This window comes from Halichoerus grypus, chromosome 6, assembly GCF_964656455.1.
Source record: "Halichoerus grypus chromosome 6, mHalGry1.hap1.1, whole genome shotgun sequence".
Classification (NCBI taxonomy): Eukaryota; Metazoa; Chordata; class Mammalia; order Carnivora; family Phocidae; genus Halichoerus; species Halichoerus grypus.
The window spans coordinates 56,047,868-56,063,210 of NC_135717.1; the positions used below are offsets into that span (position 1 = coordinate 56,047,868).

General features: G+C 35.7%; 1 protein-coding gene across 1 annotated transcript in view; it reads right to left on the minus strand.

Moving 5' to 3' along the window:
• Nucleotides 1-15,343, minus strand: part of CUBN (cubilin) — a 265,371-nt gene that overhangs the window by 100,276 nt on the left and 149,752 nt on the right. The window contains exons 34-39 of the mRNA XM_036097059.2: nt 15,140-15,250; nt 13,655-13,783; nt 12,518-12,650; nt 3,475-3,680; nt 2,368-2,552; nt 465-657 (exon numbers count right to left, since the gene is read on the minus strand). Coding sequence (XP_035952952.1) covers nt 465-657; nt 2,368-2,552; nt 3,475-3,680; nt 12,518-12,650; nt 13,655-13,783; nt 15,140-15,250 — 957 coding nt within the window. The remainder of the gene's footprint in view (nt 1-464; nt 658-2,367; nt 2,553-3,474; nt 3,681-12,517; nt 12,651-13,654; nt 13,784-15,139; nt 15,251-15,343) is intronic.

A 15,343-nucleotide genomic window follows, 5' to 3' on the forward strand; every position in this document is an offset into this window, starting at 1 on the left:
CTCTTGATTTCGGCTCAGGTCATGATCTCAGGGTCGGGAGATCCAGCCCTGCATCTGACTCCATGCTGAGTATATTGGGCTCAGCACTGAGTGTGGAGCCTGCTTAAGATTCTCCCTCTCCCTCTGCCCCTCCAACCCCCTTGTGTGCCCTCTCTATCTAAAAGAAAGAAAGAAAGAAAGAAAGAAAAATTATAAATAGAATGCCTCATGGATATCAAATCCTTAATTAAAATAAAAACATATAATGGGAAACCAACATTTTTAAAAAGCAAATGTACGGTTTTTACAAAATGCAGTATTTATGAAATTAAGAGAACACCTGAACATACGGAGGAAGGGCTTTAGGGCTGTACTTACTTTTCTTAGTCATTTATGTATTTGGCTTCTGTTGTGGTAAGACCCTTTGAACGACTAGCCCAAACATATCAGCCCCTAAGCAGAATTTCGTTTATTACCAAACACACCTGTAGCAATAGTAGGTAAAGGTCCAACAGAGACATTCACGGCAAACCACTCCAGAAGGAATCCTTTCCCTGTGACTGAAGAGTCGGAAGAAAACTGAAATGTCAAAGAATTTCTAGAGGAGCTAAAAGTTGTGGTCTGGATACCACAATAAGTTCCAATTAGGCGGGAATGAACACCATGGCCATCATAAATCTGCATGTAAAAGAAAAAAAAGAAAGAAAGAAAAACTGATAATAGAGCACTGAATTTAGGAAATTACCTCTATTTTTCTTCATAAAAAAGAAAACTGAAAGGTTGCCTTATGTTATTATAATTTCATCATAATAGGAAAAAATAAGTAAACATTTTATGTATCAGTCCAAATAGGAAGCACCATCAAATATAAAATATGATTACAAAAATTTAAGGTGTTTTAAAATAATTTTATCTTTGCTGCAGAATTGTGTTAATACACAAGCTCTATGCGATATAGCTCGTTATTTGATTTACAGTAAAATTTGGGGTGGAAAAGTAGGAACCGAGATGGTTGCACAACAATAGATCTTACTGAATGCTTTGGGGCCTCAAAGGAAGGAATTAGAAAGAAAGGGAGAAAACAAGAAGAAAGAGGAAAGGTTTAATGAAAGTGGACAGATAACTGAAAGCAGAATTAATGACAACAAAAGAATCACAGCTTACAAGGGATCAACACACATTCAAAGCACTCAATAAATTTTATTCATTTGGCTTAAAATATTAAATTACGTATACAGAGACACATTTTGATCATTACTAACACATAACATGGAGCACATTTTTTTGTCAGCACATGTGGATGAATGTTATCCAACCACATTTCCTATCCTTTCCTTCATCTTCTAAATAATTTGGAGCAAGTTCATTAAAATTGTTATAAATTTCTCTACTGAAGCTACTATATAAGCTAAGTTTTTCAGTCTACATAATAATGATTTCCACACATACTGAGCATCTATTAGGTACTGAATTCTATGTGAGACACTGTAGACCCAAGATGAATATGATGGAATCCTGCCTTTTGAGAATCTGATAAAATTGTTGAACTCATAGAAGGAGGAAGTAGAATGATGGTTGCAGGGGATGGGGAGAGAGGGAAATAAGGAGATGTTGGTCAAGGTTACAAAGTTTCAGTGATGCAAGATGAATAATTCTGGAGCTCTAATGTGCAGCAATGTGACTATAGCTAATACTGTAATATGTAATACTGTCTGTATTATATACTTGAAATTTGCTAAGAGGGTAAATCTTAAATATTCTTACCACACACACAAGACACACACACACACACACACACAAAATTCAAATGATAACCATGCAAGGTGGCAGATATATTAATTAGCTTGATTGTGGTGATTATTTCACAATGTATACATATATTGCAACATCAAGTTGTACATCTTATATATACACACAATACTTATTTGTCAAATATACCTGAATAAGGCTAAAAAAAAAGAATGTGATAGTGTTTCTGAAATTGATGCAATGACCAATGTCTGGATGGCAATAACCACCACAATTATTTATTCATTTATTTTAAAATGATCCTTCAAACTTTTAACACTCTAACATAAGAATACACAAGAAAATGGGATATAAGGTAGAATAAATACTTAATAAATATTTAAGATATACACACATGCATAGACAAAGCCTAATAGGTAAATTACAATGATGCTAAAACAAACTTAGATATAGAATCCAAAGATAATAAATATAATACCAGAATTACCTTTTCATCAGTAACCTAGACAGGGCAGTCATGATTTAGTGAAGACCATTTCCTGTGATTTACAAATGCTTGAATAGACAGTAACTTGGGTTTATTTTTGCAAATAGAAATTCACCAAAATTTATGAACATTGATTGTAGTTAGAAACTCACCCTTAATTTGTCATAATAGCAGCTAGGTGCTGCTTCAATGTCTATCTCCAAGATTCTACCATGGATAACTTGAGATGCATTCACATTTACTATCCATTGGTAATTGGAGTTGTGGGGGTAACGTCCAGGCCATAAGGGAGAGGCAACTTTCCCATGAGTTCCCACAATATTATCATTGCCAAATACTAGGAGGAAAAACAGAGTAGTAAATCAGATGTACTTAGAACAGCTCTTTAATCAAATGAAAGAAACAAAAGGCAAGGGGTGTTGAAAAGGATAGACTTTTAATTGACTGTGATTTCTATTCTGAACACTGAAAGAAATATTGCTTCCCTTTTGGTTTCTGTACTATCTATTAATTCCTTGGAGAACAGTGATTTTGTGAATGGAATTCCATCTCCTAAGAAGGTTCCATGGTGTGAAAAGAGGAGATAACTTCCCATGTGAAAAGGGGTTCCCAACCCCCAGGGGACTTGAGGACATGCGAAGGGGTATTACCAGGCTCCTTCTCTAATTTTTACCTATTTTACTTTTTTTTTTTTTTTTACAAAAGAATGGGACATGTTTTTAAAAATTTGATAAGGGAAATTGACATATTGGAACCACATGAAGAATACCTAGTTGTGGAAAAGTCAAGTTAGAAAATAAAAACATTTCATGTTTTATTCTATTAGAAGAAAACCCTGTTATATCTGAGCACTTAATTTGATCCTAAAATAATACTAAATATTTTGAATTTGAAGAATATAGAGTTGATGAGAACAAATGAAATACAGTTGATATCAATATACTAAACCTGAGCTACAATGCATCAGAAGGCTCTAAAAAATATCATACAAAAAGTTTAATATAACATTAGGTAGAAACTAGAGCTTAAAGAGAATACTAGAGTCATTGAGAATGCTCTCCCTTGCTCTTAGTGGGCCATTCATATATAATTTAGTTTTTATAATAAAATTCAAAATCAAGTAATTCCACAAATACAATAAAATTAAGAGAATAGAGTTCAGGATTATTCTTAACTTTGTGTGTTACTAAGAAATTTGTTATCCTTTCTAGTTCATAGGACGTCTTCTGGAAGACATCAATAAAAAAGAAGCCACTTACTTTTAGTAAATGTGGCTTGGAAGCCTGTACCACTGCCCGAGCCATCTGAGACAAATCTGATCCACAGGATATGCCCAACGATGGATGAGTAATTGAGGGGGAGGACACTTCCACAGTATCGCCCCACCAAGGGACCGGTGGCGTTTCCTTCACGGACCTCCACAAAATCTCTGCTACAGTCCCGGGAATCCTCCAGCTGGAAAGTTCTAATTTGGACAAAAAAAAAAAAAAAAAAGAGTTTAGGAAGGTTAAATTGATAGAATAAGCTTTGGGATTATCCCGAAACATCTGCTAGGTTAAACTGTTCTTTATAAAACTTTCTTTAGCTTTCACTACAATATCTTTGAGCCAACTCAAAATATTTCTTTCAGTCAAATTTGTTGAAATGCCTATTAAAGAACTACAAAGGCAATTAATACACTGCCTTTGAGGAGTTTTCCTTCTAGGGGGAAAGACTGGGCATTCTAGAATACAGGAAAAAATATATTTTATAAGGCATAATATCTTAAGTGCCCTCAGATCTAAAAGTGTTGTAAGATTTTGAGGCAGAGGTATCACATCTGATTGTAAGGCTCAGTGCTAGCTTGATGGAGAGATTTTTTTGAGATGGAAATATAAACATCAACTGGATTTAAGGCAGAAATGGTGAGCTGAAAATGCATGTCAGTAAAAGCACACACACACAGACAGGTGGGGCATATTTAGAAATCTGTGGGAGGTCTAGTTTGGTTAGAACATTGGGTACCTTTAGGAAAACATGAAAAGACCTAACTGAAGCAGTATGATGGGCTAATTTTGCCAGAGCTTAAGTGCCAATCAAAGGTATCTGTACTTCATTTCTGAAAAGGCAGAATAAATATGGGATTTGTAAATTATACAGGCTAGTATTTGGAAATGTGGCCTATTCAACTTGTATTATATTCTGCAGTTATGATGACACGGGGAATGAAAGATAGTAATAATAATATCTATTCCATGATTATCACTAGTAACATATAGAGTCTGGAACATGTACGTGCTAAATGAATGCTTTCAGAACTTGGCCTTAGTGTTTTATAAACTTGGATATATAAATATGTAGTCAATACAACCCAATCCACACTGCCAAGACAATTCAATGGGGAAAAGAAAATCATTCTAACAGGTGGTGCTTCAGTAACTGAATAGCCTTATGGAGGGAAAAAAAAACCCTCAACCTCTGCCTCTCTCCATACATAGAAAATTATTTAATATTCCTTATAGATGTAAACATAAGATCCAGAAACATAAATCTCCTAGAAGAAAACAGAGAATGTCTTTACAACCTTGGGGAAGGCAAACAGTTCTTAGATTGAATGCAAAAGGCATTAACCATAAGATTAAAAAAATTAATAAATTCAACTTCATCAAAAATTAAAATTTCTCCTCATTAAAGACATGACTAAGAAAATGAATAGGCAAGTTACAGACTGTGCAGGGGGAGAAGGAGAGATAATTACAAAGCATATATCTAACGAGGCACTCATATCTGAAATATGAAAGGAAATCCTACAAATAAACTACGAAAAAACAAATAACCAAGTTAATAATGACAAAAGGTTTGAACAGACTCAAAAGAAGTTGAGTGAATAGCCGGTGAGAATGTCCAAAGTACTCTGTGTCATTAGGCATCAGAACAATGTAAATTAAATATCACTGTAAGTTATCATTTCATACCCATCAGAATGGCTAAAATGAAAAAGACTGACAAGATCAAATGTTAGCAAGCACATTAGAAGTCTCATATATTTCTGTTTGAATAATTATTTGGCAGTTTCTTATGAAATGTAATACACATCCAACTAATGGCCCAGAAGTTCCTCTCCAAGATAACTACCCAAGAGAAATAAAGAAGAGGATAGTAGTGATGGTTGCACAGAATTGTAAATGTATGTAATGCCATTGAATTGTGTACGTAAAAATAGGTAAAATGCTATTTTTTATGTTATATATCTTTTACCATATTAAAAAAAAACACTTGAATTTTAAGTGGTAAAATTAGATCACCACAGATCTGCTTGAGAAAATTACTCTGCAGTAACATATAATGGCAATATAATATAACAATATAGTAACTGGGGACAGCAGAAAAATATATTTTTGTTTTTAGATATGCTGAATCTAACATAATGGTGTATTACCAAAGTGGAACTATCTGTTGGAGCTAATATGTAGTTTGGACTTCAGAAGATACGCTGGGGCTATACTTGGAAATCATCTGTGTGTATATGATAAAAGCTGAAAGCATGGCTAGACTGGGGGTTTAGAAATGAACATGTGAGAGATAATTGATAGAAAGAGAATGAGAGAAAAGATGACAACAGAAGGTTAGGGGAACACCTGCATTTTGAATATATTAAGAGGAAGGGGAAACAGCAAACCCAGGAGTAAGTGTGAAAAAGAGGACTAAAAACAAGGTCAATGTCATGTCATAAAAGCCAAGAGAGAAAATGAAACAGAGGGTGATACAGAGTGATGATGAGTGTCAAATGATGCACAGATCTGAGACTAAGAACAGGCTATAGGATTTGGTTGCTAAAAATAAATTAGTAACTTTTAAAGGAGCAGTTTCTGACTATAGAATTATTTTTCAAACATACTAAGGACTAAAACAGATGATTTTTGTGATTTCCATAAGATGGTGAATTATAATAACAGCAACAACAAAGCTTTTTATAACACCCAGTAATTTGAATCTACAAATTCTCTACAATTATTCTTTTCATGTTCCCATTAACATGTCTAAAAATGTATAGATGTTGTTGGCCACAAATTAAGTCTCAGAAAATATTAAAACTATTAAAAACCATGTTCTCTGACCACTATAGAATAAAATTAGAATAGAGTAACAAAGAGATAACAAAATGTCCCATAATTTGGAAACAAAATGTCTTTCTATATAAACCATGTGTTAAATAAGAAATCATAATGGAAATTAGACTATATTTAGGACTGAATGAGAGTGAAAACATTGTGTATTAAAATTTATAGAGTAGGACGCTGGGGTGGCTCAGTCAGTTAAGCGTCTGCTTTCAGCTCAGGTCCTGATCCCAGGGTCCTGGGATCGAGTCCTGCATCGGTCTCCCTACTCAGTGGGAAGCCTGCTTCTCCCTCTGCTTCCCCTGCTTGTGGGTATGCTCTCTCTCTCTCTTTTTCTTTCTCTGACAAATAAATAAATAAATAAATAAATAAATAAATAAATAAATAAAATCCTTAAAAACCGTGTTAAAAAAACTTATAAAGCACAGTCAAAGCAATATTTAGAGGGAAATTAATAGCTTTAAATGTTTATAAAAGAAAAGAACAAATATTAAGAAAAATGAGCTAGGTGTCTAATCTTAAAAGTTAAAAAATCAAAGCAGAAAAAAACACAAGGGAAGTAAAGAAACAACAAAACATCTGAAATTAATGAAATAGAAATGTAGAAAGTACTAGAAAAGATAAAAATATCAAAGCTATTACTTTGACAAGACTAATAAAGTATAAACTTCTGAAAAAACTGATCAGTAATAAAAGAAAGCTTAAATGAGCAATATAACTAATAAGAAAAGGACTTAATTTCAGATACATTAAATTTTTTAAAAATTTTAATGATATCCCTTAAAAACCTTATGCCATAAATTTGAACTCTTAGTTTTCTATAAAAATATAATAATACAACTAGTTGAAGAAAAAAAATGAAAAACCTTAAAAATATCCATTAAATCAAACAAAAATCAGTATTTAAAGTTGTGCACAGACAACACAAACCAAAATATGAGCCCAGATGATTTCATAGGGGAACTCTACCAAACCTTCAATGAATCAGTAGCCCAACTTCAATCTTATGCAAACTGCAACAAAGAATAGAAAAGAGGGTGATTCTCCAGCATGCTGAGGTTAGTATAATCTTGACAGCAAAGCCAGTCAAAGGATGTCAAAGAAAGAAAAGTGTAGGTCAACCTAACTTAACAATATATATGAAAAATCCTAAATAAAATATAAGCAAAATGGATCCATAAATTTGTAAAATCTAATCAAGTTGTACTAACAAAGCTTTAAGAACAGAAGATCAATAAGAAAATTCAACACACACACGCACTTGTACACACAACTAACAGAAATAGATGCAAAATACACTATGAGAAAATCAATGACAATTGCAGAAAAAGCATTTGATAAAACTCAACACCCGCTCATCATAAATACTCCTAGAAAATTAGGAATAGAAGGAAATTTTCTTAATGGGATAAGTGCCTACAAAACACCTATAGCAAATATACTTAGAGGTAAAAATTTTAAGGCATTTCCTTTGAATCAGAAACAACACAGGGAGCCTGCTCTCATCACTTTGTTTCACATTACACTGAAGCATTTTCCAGGGAAACAAGACAAGAAAAAGAGGGAAAGGTTGTAAGGACTGGAAAAGAGGAGCTGTAAATTAATATTCAGGAGGGTTCATTCACTGATAAATATTCATTGTGCACTTTAATGTGTCAGGTTCCCTTCTAGGCACTAAAGATACAGCAGTAGAAAAGAGAAAAAAATCTTTGTCATTCTAGAGAATACAATGGTTGCTGGATAAGATATGCAAAAACAAATAGGGTTTCCTTAAACCTGCAAACAAAAATTTAGAAACTGCAACTTAGTCAATGTTTACTCAACAATTTTTACTCTCTTCTATATTGCCGGACACTGTCATGGGGGTTGGACAATGAAGAACATAGAGAATGTTCCTCCCTTTCAGGATCTTCTATTCAAGAAGGAAAGATAGATAATAAATAAGTAGACATAAAATGAGGTAGTGATCAGAGGAAAGAATAATTTAAGGAGGGTATTATTTTTTGGTAAGGTGGCCAGGTCACATCTGTAAGTTTTAAATGGAAGCCATTTTCAACAGCAACAACCAAAAAAAGGTATCTAGCTATAAGACCTCTATTTAAAAAATGTGAAAGTTTAACAAAGGACATAAAAGAAGACCAAAATAAATGCAGGGATATTCCAAATTCAAGAATATGAAAAGTCAATAAAGATCCTTCTAAAAATTAATGTATAAATTCAATGTAATTCCTGTCCAACCAATAAGTATGATTTCATTTACATAAAATATAAAACAAAAAGCAATACTATGTAGTGTATATGGAGATATATAGATATAGATGCTATACATATTATACACATAGTATATATAGTAAAATTATAAAAACATGTATGGAAGTGATACATATGCAATTCAAGATACAGGTTAACTCTGTGTTGAACAAGTAAGGGGGACTTTTGCTGCCCTGTAACATTTTATTAATTTAAAATTAATTTTTAAAGAAACAATAATGTAATGGTTAAAAAAAAACCATAGAGAAAGCGTATGCAAACTATTCTTTTTTCAGAAGTAATTGGAGGGGGTTTTCGCTGAGAAGAGGCAAGACAAGATAAAAAGAAGAAAGAATGATCTAGAAAGACCATAGAGAAGAAAATGTCAGAAAGGGGGGGAAAAAAAGTCTCGAGAATAGAAAACTTACTTCTCTACTGTGTGTATTTTTCAGTCAATGCTAAACATTGTGATTTCACATGATAAGTAAGTAGAGTGCTCTCCTGGGGCTCTGTCTCAGCTAATGAATTAGGATGACAGACCACCAGTCTGGAGGTTCCGGGCACCTCAAGCCCCTCTATGGGACAAATGTATCAGGCACACTTCCAAGCATTCACTGCCAAGCATAGGGCTGGAACAAACAAGTCATACTTGCTCTACCATTGCTTCTCGAGCCAGATACTAGCTTTGGTAGGTCTCTAGCCAAACAGTGAGTCTGTGGCGCTCATGATCCCATCAAGGTGAGTTACTACAATATAGATTGTCTGTATCGATAGTCTAGACACAGCTTTAGCAGCAAGCTATGATCAGAAACTTAGTAGCAGAAGAATTCAAGAAAAATCCTCGTCAAGCTAAGCAGACTACACATTTGTCCTTACCCCCATTGTCTTCCTTGACAATTTACTCTTTATAATACAAAGTTTCTATCGACAACCACTTCTGGCAAGCAATTGTTATGAATCCATATTTAGGATGACAGCCACGTTTAGCACTTAAATTCAGTCTTGATTTCATTATCCATAACATTATCAATAAGATGAAATATGCTGAAATTGCTTTGTTTTGGTTTGGTTTTGTTTCTCAGAAAGTAGGAAGGGAAGAGAGATCATTTGTCTCCGCCGGTGATATACATGAAATCAAATCTAAACCTTTCTGCTCAAAAGTACAATACATGGTCCAGCAGCTTCAACACCGCCTGAGAGCTTGTTTAAATGAAGAATCAGGACCCACCAACCAATTAAATCAGAATGTAGATTTTAGCAAGATCCCACATGATCAGTATGTACATTTAAGTTTGGTCCAATGGTCCAGAAGATTACTAAGTGAAGGTCTTTTCTGTTTGAGTACTGCACTGGTATAAACCAGTGCCAAATCATAGAAAAGACATTTTATTAAAAAACGAGGGTAGGATGATACAAGAATCAAATTAAACTTTTTAAAAAGCTTATTGTTTTCTTAGAAGTCTTTGTTTTAGGCCAGTACATTTTATAAGCAAATCTACCCTCTTTCCAAATACTTTGGCTGAGATCTCTTAGTAAAAATATGATGGGGAACAAAAATAGTACAATCACTGTTTCTCATTATCTCATTTTGATTCTTGAACCAAGATCAATCACTTTCGAAAAGCACTCTGCAAGCATAAAATATATTTTCTGTTAATTCCTTTAAATATCTATTTTACAAAAAACTCCTTTTTAGATTCTATTTCTCCCCCCCTCCTTTTTGTTACAGATTCAACCATAATTTCTCCAGTTTTTCTCCTTACTCAGTTTCACCACAGTGTCCACAATCCAAACCCCGTGGTTTTGAACTTGACGTATTCCATATGCTTCTCACACAACCCAGGGGCATGCATGTTTCCAAGCACCCATCTGGATACAGTTTAGACCAGGGCAGAAATAACTCACAGGCCTTGCCATAAACCCCTTCTCATTATCCTCTACATAAAGAGAAACATCTTGCATTCTACAAAATTTATTTTAAAAATAAAACTCAGGCAAGTAACACAAAATAATCAAAATTAACTTCTTATGGACAATAAAGGAAAAAGCTGAGTCGTTAAGATTTGTCTATATGATAATTAGGATTTAGTGTCCGTTCAACAGTAAAATGAACGAAACTAGCTTTTTGTATTTATCTCCTATCTTCTAGAAAGAGCTCAGCATCATCCATTTGGATTTAACCGTGAACTGCCACACAAGGTATTTTAGAAACGGCAGAGTGAGATAATTTAACATTCACTGACCATCTGGTATGCATCAACCTTGTGCTATACATTTTACATTTGATATCCTAAACTCTAATGGTGGCCCTTACATGTATATGATTATCCCCTATAGATGGAATGAATCTCTAGGTTTTAAATAAATAGCTTCTTGGCATTAATTTATTAGTAACTCGTCAACAAATGGGATGTCTGTCTTAAACATTCCCTGTACCTGGCTCGGTTCCTGTCACTCACTGAACATCAGATTAGTCAACAATGTGAACGTGGTAGAGACTAGAAAAAGACCAAGAAAGAAGCCTTGTTATTTGGCAATTGGGAGTCCTCGTAAGCCACGTGAAGTGCTTTGGACTTTATCATAAGAACAATAATCCTGTTTTATTCATCATTATGTATAAAGCATCTGGCCTGGGAGTCACGTGTGCTGACTACGTGAGCACACAATAGGGGCTTAAAAATACTTACTGGATAAAAGAAGACACATATATCAGGTGAAACTTATATATATATAGATTTCTTCCCATATAGAACTTTAAGCTTCTAGTTAAGACAAAAACGAACAGAAACTTCTTTCTCATGTGGCAGCTTAACCTCGCATTGCCTTCCAGGCACTCAGAGGGTGCCTTTGTGTTAACACAATGCCACTTGTACCCTGAAGAGGCACTGTCTGATTGATGGACTGAAAGAAAGCAACTTCAGATGTTTGCACGTGGTCTACGAATGGGACTGTTCTTGCATTTTTTAAAATCCTTTCTTAAATAAATAAATAAAAATAAAATCCTTTCTTGATGCACAGAATGGCATGTCTAGGAGAAGGAGCAAGACTTTTTTGAATAAGGCCGGTGTCCTCAAAATAATCCTCTTCTCTGAAAGGTAAGTTATGTATTCTATTTCTCCAAAAACAGAATTAGAATCCAAAACTATGCCCAATAATATGTGATATGATATAATAAGTGACTTTTAATTTAAAATGGCAATTTAAATACCAAAATCATTTCACTCCATATGCGTTAAGTGACTCCTACCAGTACAGTACATCACAGGTGACCTCTCTACTGACTCATCAAAAAGGCTCATGTCACTTACCATGTGCTTTTCACTACCTACTTCTCGAAAAACACATTATTGTTGTTAATATTTATTCTAGACCCCTCTGAATGTGGCAGGATTCTACTATTGATTCCATATCCATAGTCCATATTCAAACAGTCTTACAGTTCAATTAGGAACATACCAGAGATTTTACAAACCAACCATTAAGTTCCTGAAAACTTCCAAAATCATTGTTCTGGAAGTAGAGCAGAAGGTAAGATGGATTGGGGTATATGGGGAAAGGAAGGCTTCATTGGGATGGGGATTTCTGCTGGAAGAAAGAATGTGAGTATTTCTCTGGAAGACTCTAAATGTGTCTAGTTCAAAAAAAGATACAGTTACTGTTCTCTGAAAATAAACATTCCACAAATTAATGCAAAGAGCATAGGCATATCTTCCTCATAATATTAGGCAGGGCTCTAGAACCATTCTCAAGAGAATTTTAATGCCATTTATAACCCAAACTATGACTAAACAGAGGAAATTTGGAAACAGACTTCCTAAAGTTCCTACCAGGTTCTCTAACAGTTGCTTGGACACACATGCTGTTAGTTGTCCATTATATCAGTAATCGTGCTTCCTTCCTGCAGACTCATTCACACTGAAACAATACACCATAAAAAAAAAAAAAAAGGATTTACATAAAAGACAGCTGGAGCCGGTTGCCAGGGGAACTGACAATGTTCCAGACACATTCCACATTAGAGGGATAAACTTCTGGGTAGCCGGGGCTGTTGAAGATGCCTTCAGCCATGTGGAAGGTTCCACCACAAGCTGGAAGAAAAGAGAAACAAAGTGAGTGCCAGAGCAAAGACCGAACGCAAGATACAGTAAGATGAAGGAGAAAGAACACGGGAGGAGCTGTTAGCAGCAGCAAAGAATATCCTATTTCCTTTTCCAATTAAAAAAAAAATCCATGTCATATATCATCAGGAAAAGATTGTGAAGACTGAAAACTGTAAGCCACAGGATATGGTAGGTCAGAAGGAATCTCTGTAGTTTCTCTTCTAAAAGCCTTTTCTTGCTGTGAACTATAACTTTACGTAATAAAAGACATATTTTAATCCCACAACCGCTCAGTATTTCTGCCCAGGATGATTCTCGATGCTGGCCTCGAACAGAAGGCAGTATTCCAGCTTTCCCCTCTCCAGAGAACACCGAAATGCAGACACAGATCTTCCAGGTGTCCTGTGCTTTTAACTGCTAATAACGAGGAAGCCGGCAGCTGACCAAAAGCACAGCCCCGGCTGGCAGAGCCAGCACTGGGTGGCTCCTCTCTCGCCTCCTGCCTACATGCCACCATCCATCCTGCCACGGGTGACAACACCCAGACCTGCCTGAGCCCAGTGGGGAGGCCAGGGAGATGGGAGAACAGTGCTGTCCATTCATAAGAGATGCCAATGGACACTGTTGGTCAGGGGCTGCCTTAACAGACGCATCATGAAGGAGACCACTGATCGTTCCAAGATCATCCCAACCAATTCTCCCTCCTTCCAGAGCTCACTATTAGCAGCATGAGGCAGAAGAGCCAAGGTATGGAAATATCCCAAGCGTCCGTCAGTAGATGAAGGGACAAGGAAGATGTGGTACAGAGTTTACTACTGCTAGAATTTATAACAAGTAGGTGAATCTAAATTGGAAGACAGTAAGGTTAGTCAGAGAGGTGATCTCAGGAAACTACCTTCCAATTCTGAAGGTGTAACAGTCCCAAATAACAAACCAAGGATGTCTACCACATTTCCCTTAACCCGGTAGCGCCATTGGCTACCTTATCTTACCGGATGATGATGCAGCATATGTGGCATGGAAACCTTCGGAATTCACTCGAGAATCAGAGACGAACCTCAGCGTCAGAGCATGGCTGAAGGAAGTGATGGGATGGGGCATGGAGGTGCCACAGTAGCGGCCTAAATGAGATCATGACAAGGAGAGTGAACGCCACATGGCACAGGCTACTGTTTCTAGTAACCACAAGAGACCAAAGCTAAAAAGAAGAAATCACTACTCGGAGAATTTAAAACAGGGTTGGTGTTTGAGACAATGCCTGAGAATTAAATATAAACTATAAATACAAGTATAGGAGAGATGATTTATAAACATGTTGAAGAGCATTAGAGGGAGGTAAGAAAAATGTAGATACCTGGCTCCAAATGTAACTAATGCTAAAATCTCCAGCACAGTAGGGTCCCGCACAAAGAAATGTGCTAACACTTAAAAGCAATGTATTATAGCTTAAAAAAAAAAAAAAAAGTGTGGATGCTGGAGCCAGAATACATGGGTTCAACTCCTAGCTCGGCCATTTGCTAGCTGCATGACCTGAAACAAGTCGCATAAGTGCTCTGTGCCTCAGATTCCCCACTTGAGAAAAGAGACTATCAATAATAATGAAACCTCTATCATAAGGGCATGAGGATTAATGGGGTTACTATTTATAAAGTTCTTAGAATAGTACCCAGAACAAGTTAAGTGCTAAGTAAGTGTTTGTTAAATAATGTACCCTCATCCTTGGTCAAGTGCTCACAGATAAATATGCCAAGTCATACAACCAGGAGTGCATACAGCAGAAAGTATTCAAGTGCCCACCATTGTCTCAGGCACTGTTCTGGCCACTGGGAATAAAGCAGTGAGCAAAACAAAGTCCCTCCTCTGATGGAGTTTGTGCAGGATAAGAAACTTGTATGACGAAGTTCGAATATGAGTCACTCACGAGAAAGTTTAAATAACCTGAGGGCATTTTACTTGAAGATATTTCAGAAACTAGATAGCAGCAATCTTTAATTTTACGGGGATGCCTTACAATCAGAATTCCAGTGTGTGTGTTGCTTTATTTTTTGCTTTGTTTATTTATTTATTGTTTCATTCATTCATTCATTCATTCATTCATTCCTCTGTTGCTTCTACTGAGGACAAAACCAGAAGAAACACTCGATCTGAATATAAGAACTGGTCATATATTAACAAGAAATTTCTCACAGAATGCTATCGTATGCCAGTGACTACATTTCACTGCTATCTGAAGCAGCTGCAACTTTCAAATTAAAAGACAAATACATAAACCATTCATGTCCTTGAATATGAACAAGCTGTGTTTCTTGAACCCCACATTAAATCCTGCTTTCCTACCCTCTAATTATTTTTACTTGGCTTATGCTGCCCTTGGGATCTACTGAAAATGTTCTAACCTGGAATGACAGCATATGCATATGTCAATCTATAAATAAAACCCAGCCAGGGCCACGGAGAAGGGGTGAGAGCTGCCGTACCTCGGAGGGGCGCATCATCATAATCACCATCCAAAATTTCTATAAAGTCTTGTGTACACGTTGTGCTGCTTTCGAGTCCAAAGTGGTCAAAGGAGAGGGTAATGTGGTTGACTGTAGGAAAAGGAGAGGAGACTAGTATAAAGTCCTGGCAAAAAAAACATTCAGGGAGAGAGATTTTACCTCTGATCATTTACTATGCTGGTT